Raw genomic sequence first — 8,389 nt, forward strand, 5'->3', positions numbered from 1 at the left:
ACTGTTTTGAATGACATCACAATTTGTCATAGACTGGTTAAGAAAGCGAGCTGGAAGTCCGCTAATAGAGTGCAAGGTTTCCTACAAAGGTTCCATACGGAGGACCCGGCACAAGTGGTCAGGAAAGACTCCTGAGCCGAATTTGAAAGGAACTGACAACCGTCAAAAAGCAGTCGGTTCCAGTCCGGGCTTTTCAAAGGATCTGGCTGCCCACATTCGTCTTCGAATTCCACCGCTGCTTTAGAAAGAAGCGGCATCAATAAGTTATTGAGCCTTGTGCGTGACGGTAAAGTCTCGACGGCCGCCTCAATGCCCGCGCGTCTCAGAACTTGCAGCAGTATCCACATCCCTTGTTGCGGCAGCAGTTGCAGCAGTACCGGCACATAGACAGGTGACTCTGACGTTTTGTCCTGAAGAGGGCCTTTGAGGAGAAGCGAGAGGATGGGTGTTAAACAGGTTCACTGTGTGCGATGACGCGTCAACACATCAAAGCAAATTGTGATTTCATAATAATTCAGGTCCCTTAGGGAAGGCACAGCGTCCTAGATTACAAGAGAAAGGCTAATTGTGTTTGGCTATTCGTTGAGCCTTTAGCAGTAGCCTACATACCAGGGGATTGGTGACTTCTGGTGATGTCACTGCGAGCTGCTGTGTTTCTGTCGCGGGTCTCCATGTCTCCCCAGTCTCCACCTGAGCATGGGGGAAGTGTTTAATTACAGAGCAGTGCAGACAAACCGGGTTAAAACGACTCTATCTGATACGTGAAACCTTGCATGCTTTTTATGACGACTGCATAACATTTGAAGTAGGCTACCGCAAAGAAATTATGAAAAAATCACTTATTTCAACTCACCTCAGAGAAAGGAACAGCAGCACTGCCTGATATGCTAATACAGGCGACCACTACCATGGCAACAATGACTGTTGTGAAGAATCTCATTCTAAGTTCTGATGCCTTCTAACTTTGTTCCAATATTGACGTTCCGGAGTTATGTGTTGTTTTTCTCTTAGTGTATGCCTTTAATCTGCTAATTTAGTCCCCGTTTTAAAGGTTTCTTGAATCTGACAAAGACGACTGAGAGGTCTCAGGAAAGTTTTTAAAGTTGTCTGTTGTTGCTGTAGAAGTTCCTCCTTGTCATACTGGCTAGAGTGATGTGCACGGCTATTTATGGCCATTTGGTGAGAACCTTGTCCCCACCCTCTAGAGCTGCCTGACCTCTTCTCGTAACCGATTGCTCAACTTGGTTGGGATTTTGGAATTTTTGACTTTGACTGAAAAAGAGGTGCAGCAGTTACATCACAGGGTTCTGAACGAGGCGTCTGGCAGGAACAACGGTGTTCTGATCAATAGCCTGCCAGCCATTCACAGCCAATATTAAATTCAAGATCAAGTTCAAGTTTATTGTCATGTACTCATAAAAGGATTTATCAGTAATGAAATGTCTTATGCTCAAGAGCCAGCTAGTTACCTGTGTGTCTCTGTGTGTGTGTGTGTGTGTGTGCCTGTGTGTGTGTGTGTTTGTGTGAGAATGCCATTAGAAGTCATCAGTGGATCCCCCCAACACTGGCCACTACCAAAACATATTAATGTATGAATCTTTTACATGAATACACGTGAGTCACAAAAGCTGACTTCATTTCATCGGCAGACAGAGAAATGCAAAAACACCACGCGAAGGGACAGTGAGGGGAGAAATGTCATTAGCCTATAGGATAGGATATCAATAACCCTGATAGGATGCTACCTACATTAGGCTACTGTGCTGTGGTAACCCTGATAGGATGCTACCTACATTAGGCTACTGTGCTGTGGTAACCCTGATAGGATGCTACATACATTAGACTACTATGTTGTGGTAACCCTGATAGGATGCTACCTACATTAGACTACTGTGCTGTGCTAACCCTGATATGATGCTACATTAGGCTACTGTGCTGTGGTAACCCTGATAGGATGCTACATACATTAGACTACTATGTTGTGGTAACCCTGATAGGATGCTACCTACATTAGACTACTGTGCTGGGATAACCCTGATAGGATGCTACCTACATTAGGCTACTGTGCTGTGGTAACCCTGATAGGATGCTACATACATTAGACTACTATGTTGTGGTAACCCTGATAGGATGCTACATACATTAGGCTACTGTGCTGTGATAACCCTGATAGGATGCTACATACATTAGCATACTGGGCTGTGATAACCCTGATAGGATGCTACATACATTAGGCTACTGTGCTGTGATAACCCTGATAGGATGCTACATACATTAGACTACTATGTTGTGGTAACCCTGATAGGATGCTACATACATTAGGCTACTGTGCTGTGGTAACCCTGATAGGATGCTACATACATTAGACTACTATGTTGTGGTAACCCTGATAGGATGCTACATACATTAGGCTACTGTGCTGTGATAACCCTGATAGGATGCTACATACATTAGCATACTGTGCTGTGATAACCCTGATAGGATGCTACATACATTAGGCTACTGTGCTGTAATAACCCTGATAGGATGCTACATACATTAGACTACTGTGCTGTAATAACCCTGATAGGATGCTACCTTGTCCCATATAGGGCAAAGATGGCGGACTTCAGAGGTCCAAATTACTGAACTATATGTAGCCTACCGCATAGCTGTACAAAATATAAGCGCCGCTCAGTGTGCCTACCTGTGTGTCTGTATGTGCATGTATGTTTATGTAAGTGTATGCATGCGTGTGTGTGTTTATGTGTGTGTGTGTGCGTGTTTATATGTCACAAACACACATAACGTGCATACACTACACACCACCATGTACAGGCCGATTGGTGTAGACTTTACAGGCCTAGGCCCTATAACCTGACTCTCGCCAGATGAATTTCGTTCCGCCTAGCTCCACTCATCCATCTGGGATCGATCCATTGGAGAGGTGTTTCAGAAGGCTGGGCCTTATCAAAAATCCTTGCATATGATTGGATAAGCCACTTGTCCATCATCTATTGACGTGCTACTTCAACCACTCACATCGAAGCCAACCCGTGAGGCTGAGAACAGTCTCACAGTCGCTTCTACGCTACGTCACATCTATGAAACTCCCGCCCTGCGTCCTGATTGGCTCTACCATAAAATCTGGTGCCGTAATCACTCTCAACGGAAGCGATCCCAGATGTATGTGAGTGGAGCTAGGCGGAGCGAAATTCATCTGGCGAGAGTCAGGTTATAGGCCCTATGGTTCTCGAGATAATTAACAGAAAAAATCACTAAAAAGTCACTAAATTTACACATATACTCATTTATTGTGTGGACCCACCATGAACAGAATTCCACAAAATTTGGCATGCATTCAGAGGGTGTCATAATGATCCTACACGTCAAATTTCATGCAGTTTTGAACATGTCAGCCAAAGATACCTGCGATTACAACGCCTCTTTTATGTTTTTTATTTTTAACTAGGTGGCACTATACCTCAAGTGAATATGGGATGGGTTGACATGGCCCCTTGAGACCAACATACAAAAACAATTAGGTCATTCTAGGCCCTGCGGTTCGTGAGATATTCACAGAAAACTGTGTTTGGCCTACCCTCCTTTTGGGGGGTCCGGTGCGGCGGGTTGGCGAAGGATCAAAACAAAAATCAGTGGTTCCTACGTGCCCACCAAGTTTCGCGTAGCCTGGTCTTTCAGTGTCCCGTTAGCGCGCCGGTCATTATAACCTCATCCACTAGGAAAGTACAAGTTGTGAATTACAATGATGGCAGAAAGCTACAAGCTACAACCAGTGGGCCTATACAGCGGGGAAAATAAGTATTGAACACGTCAACATTTTTTTCAGTAAGTATACTTCCAATGAGGCTACTTGCATGAAATTTTCACCAGACACTAGTATTAACTCAGATAATCCACCCATATAAAAAAATCCAAACATTAATGTCTAAAAGTAGAGTTATGAGTAAAAAAGTGGAATGGCACAGGGAAAAAGTATTGAACACACTTTAACAAGTTCATCTTAAAGTTTACTTTTATTACCTCCTCGACGTAATTGATTGAATAACTTCAAAATGAATATATACCTTAATGTTAGACAATTTAGGTCGTTGAAACTCAGTGGACCCATTAAAGTTTGTACAGTTAACATTAGCTGCTAACTGAATTGGAACACAGATCTTGCCTGAAATATGGTTGACCTTAACGTTGCTAGTTAGCTAACCGAACACGTTATGCAGCAGACCAAACACGTTTTCACCGACCCCTGTGGAGTCAACTGACACTTAACTTGAGCAATGCCGAGTTTGCAAAATACAGAATGCAGGCCAAGGTACATGTAAAAAGGAAAGAAATAGGACGCATGTTTTGTGAGTGATTAGGTCAGGTCATAACTCGGACAATGTTGGGCAAAAGCCACATTTACGCTAGGTTTAGAAACGTGTTTATTTATTCTGTCAGTAATGGAGTACCACTATTTCATGTCATCGCCAGCGCTGAATATGCATGGTGGTGGTGGTGGCATTTCTCAAACTCAACAGCAGTGCAAGATCTGGACACCTGTTAAGCAGATATTGCTTGAACATTTTATTTGTTCCATGGTGTTGAAATTCGAAATGTTTTCCCTTCAAGGGGACAGTCAGACCAACAAGCAGGGCTGTGTAGCTATTGTTGGTAGATTGTAAGATAATGTGTCAAATGTCAATTAAATGAAGTGTCAAAATCGTTTGATTAACTAGCACCATTTGTGTATGTATTAAATAAGTATATTTCATAAATGTATACTTTATATTTATATTATAAATGTGTTTCTATCCTCTTTAGTTACAGGTATTGAGAAATGTCCTTGCTTGATGACTGGATCAGGAAATGCCTGTGATGCTTGGGTATTCAGGCAAGCTACAGGTCAAAGATGCGTAACCTTGGATGTCCAGTGACCGCCGTTTTCCAGAAGAAGAAGGTCATAAGTTCCAGAAGAAGGTTTAAAGGACATAAAATGACCAAACATTTGAGGATTTTGCAAGGTGTAAGTTTGTATTACTATTATTGTTTACTTCTCTTACATATTACATACAATGATCACATTGGATCTGTTTCTGCTATTTGCAACTGCCATCACTTATAGTCACCCTACTCACACATTGCTCTTATGTTCCTTATTACAACATAGCGACAGATAGAGGCATTATAATTTTGTGTCTAACTATAACTGGACTCCTCAGGGTTGATACGACTACATGAGTCGTCATACATTTACCCACTCACTCATTTTCCCGTTGCTCACATTGTTCCTTCCCCAACTGGTACACTCACTTATTAGCCTGATGTCGTTATACTCAATTCCTGTCAGAATTTAAGTCTGGCGCTGCTTCGTTGGGACGTGATTATGGGGTGTGTTTCAACCAATACAGGGGAAAGAAATGCTTGCCAAATGCCTGTTTTCTGTTGCAAAGCACTCTGAACTGAATCTTCCGTATTAAAAGTGCTTTATAAATAGAGGTTATTATTATTTAGAGTATTGATTGTATTTTCACAAAATGATTAATATCCCTGTATCTGAACAGACAGAGACTGTACATCTGAGGAGGGAGGCAGCCATCAAGACCCCGTGCCTTTATTTTGGTGAAGATGATGATTCTCTCATACATGTACATGGTAAGTAACACTAACCAAGGGCATGTTGAAATTGCAATAAAAATTGCATTTTTATGCCAATTTTTAAGCCAAAAACCTTTAAGCCAGCTCCCAGCTCGTACCTTTTCTCAAGCGTCAACCTAAAGCAGCTTTTTAAATTTTGTACAGGATATCCATGGCAAGGAGGTGTCAAGAGAAAACCACCCCTTGGAACATGAGGACATCGGCATCGTTGTGGATGGAGGCATCATTTTGGAGGAACCTTGGTCTGTTGCACAAGGCTGTGCAGTGAAGCCAGAGACTTTCTAATGAGGAGACACAGCACTCAAAAAATCCTCCAATCATGTCTTGTGAACTCGGTGCTGGAGTAAGGTTGGTGTCGTGAAGCCTTGCGCACGCGCATTTCTGCCGAATAGGATGCCCGATGAGTGCCAAAAAAGCATTGCATTATGGCTGCCGAGTGCAGGGACTTGCCTAAAAGGACTTTGGTGAAGCTAGGGGTCATATACACATTGAATCAATGTTGAACTCTTCAATACTATTACAAATTCATGCAAAAAGTTGTCATTCAGATGGATGGTGATAAGCTCCTACCCAAGGTTCTCAATCTTAAGAACCAAATCATTAGATGGGCAAGTGGGCCTCTTCTCTCTCTTCCCTGCTGTCTCTCTTTCTCTCTCTCTCTTTATCGTTCGTCCTCTCTCTCTGCACACTTTTACACACACACACAGTCATGATTGACTTGATTTGAAAGATTCAATAAATGGTTGTGAACCTTTCTTTCTTTCTCACTGTCTTTCTCTCATTCTTTCTTTCTCACGGTCTTTCTGTCATTCTATCTCGGCACATTTACTTACACACGCACGCATGCACACACACACACACACAATCACTCACTGGTAAGGTGTTTGGCTTTGGTCAAAGGTTCACAACCATTTATTGAATCTTTCTTTCTCTCTTTTGGTGCTCACACTCTCTCTCTTTGGCACTACTGCCTTTGCTTTTGCTTTGGTTTGAGAGCGGGAAAATTATTATTTTTTAGAGCAAAGGGTCACAATGTGTGTTCATATGTGTGTTTCTGTGTTGAACATTTGTTTTAATAAAGACAGTTATACCATTTCTGTTTGAGATTTAAGTTAATACTATTTAACCTGAATTTGAAGTTTAACTTAATTTTTACCAATGAAATTATATACAAATATTAAGCAAATTCAACTAAATCTATATGGCTGGATGTAGCTAAATTAAATTGAGTGCAAATGGTTACCTAAAAAAAATTAAGTAATTCTTGCATTAGAGAATATTAAGCAAATTCAACTAAATCTATATGGCTGGATGAAGCTAAATTAAATTGAGTGCAAATGGTTACCTAAAAAAAATTAAGTAATTCTTGCATTAGAGAATATTAAGCAAATTCAACTAAATCTATATGGCTGGATGTAGCTAAATTAAATTGTGTGCAAATGGTTACCTAATACAAATTTTTACTCAAAATATTTGATTGGAGTTTGCTTGGCTTGATTTAGTTGTAACTACTCAATTTAGTTTAGCTTTAATTGCAAGAAAATATTAAGCAAATTCAACTAAATCTATATGGCTGGATGTAGCTAAATTAAATTGAGTGCAAATGGTTACCTAAATAAAATTAAGTAATTCTTGCATGTCATTTTTTTCAGTGCAGTAATGTGAACTGAGCTCTATGCAGTAATGTGAATAGAGCTCTATTCAGTAATGTGAACTGAGCTCTATGCAGTAATGTGAATAGAGCTCTATGCAGTAATATGAATAGAGGCATGTGATTGAGCTCTCCAAACTGCACTGTATAATTCTCTTAACTCAAATGGCCATTACAGAATTGGCCCGGTCATTTCTGTGAGACCAGCGCTCTATCTAGACTGTGTTTAAAACTGTATTCCCAGTCTTGATTGGATGGAATCTACAGTTTCCACTCAAGGTGTTCAGCCACACACTTGCGAGCATGTACTGAGCCGATCACCTACAGTCAGGAATTAACATCACACTATTTGAAGAGAGGATTTTCTTAGGACACCAAGTAGCCTATTCACATTTGGTAAAGACAGTTTATATTTGTCATCATTCTGATACATGACAAGATTCAACAATCATGCTGTGACAATTGTGACATTTGGTGAATAGGCCTACTTGACATCAAATGACACATTTCACAAATGGAAATATCACATATCCTTGTTGTCATGACCAAACTAATGATCAAAACATGTTCTGGCTGTGTATGCGTCAGTCTGTCTCATTCAGTGATAACCCTGTGACAGCCATTATTGACTCTGGACAGGCAGGAGACCACTGTCAACAGATGCACTGATGAATGAGTCGATAAATGACCCGATTGGCATCAGATCAGAAATCAGTTTTCTGCTCATTTCTGCCCTGAGTATGCGAATATGAAATCAGAGCTCTCTCTTTTAAATAAGAGCTCTCTCTTTACCACCATGTTTGTTCACAGAGAACACATACAGACACTCACAGAAAACAAATCATACATCAGGTGACATCAAGCATAGATGCTTCGTCTTTTCTTACTCACAGAGTTACCCATATTTACCCATATTTACCCATACTTACCCATACTTAGCCATATTTAACCATACTTACCCATATTTAACCATATTTAACCAACTATCATCAGCCCTCTTTCATGATCAGCAAAGGTCAGTCAAGTTCACACAGTCATCTTACACAAATAAAGTTTTGTACACCATCCCTGAGCTGAATGGCCATTGAAATGACAATCGTC

General features: G+C 40.9%; 1 protein-coding gene and 1 long non-coding RNA gene across 2 annotated transcripts; one reads left to right on the top strand and one right to left on the bottom strand.

The window, feature by feature from the left end:
- Positions 1-310: 310 nt before the first annotated feature.
- Positions 311-940, bottom strand: hamp (hepcidin antimicrobial peptide). The gene is made up of 3 exons (XM_076279591.1): positions 848-940; positions 610-690; positions 311-421 (listed from the first exon to the last, which is right to left on the bottom strand). Exons 1-3 carry the CDS (start codon positions 938-940, stop codon positions 323-325), a joined length of 273 nt encoding a protein of 90 aa, XP_076135706.1. The 3' UTR covers positions 311-322.
- A 3,788-nt stretch (positions 941-4,728) lies between these two features.
- On the top strand, positions 4,729-6,424 carry LOC143118240 (uncharacterized). Its single transcript, XR_012986067.1, has 3 exons — positions 4,729-5,005; positions 5,544-5,634; positions 5,782-6,424. It is a non-coding gene; the product is annotated as an uncharacterized LOC143118240 (long non-coding RNA).
- The last annotated feature ends 1,965 nt before the right edge of the window (positions 6,425-8,389 follow it).

This window comes from Alosa pseudoharengus, unplaced genomic scaffold (assembly GCF_046254945.1).
Source record: "Alosa pseudoharengus isolate Yale_2024_CS ecotype anadromous, Long Island Sound unplaced genomic scaffold, YU_APseudo_1.1 YU_APseudo_1.1_scf_12, whole genome shotgun sequence".
NCBI classification, from domain to species: Eukaryota; Metazoa; Chordata; class Actinopteri; order Clupeiformes; family Clupeidae; genus Alosa; species Alosa pseudoharengus.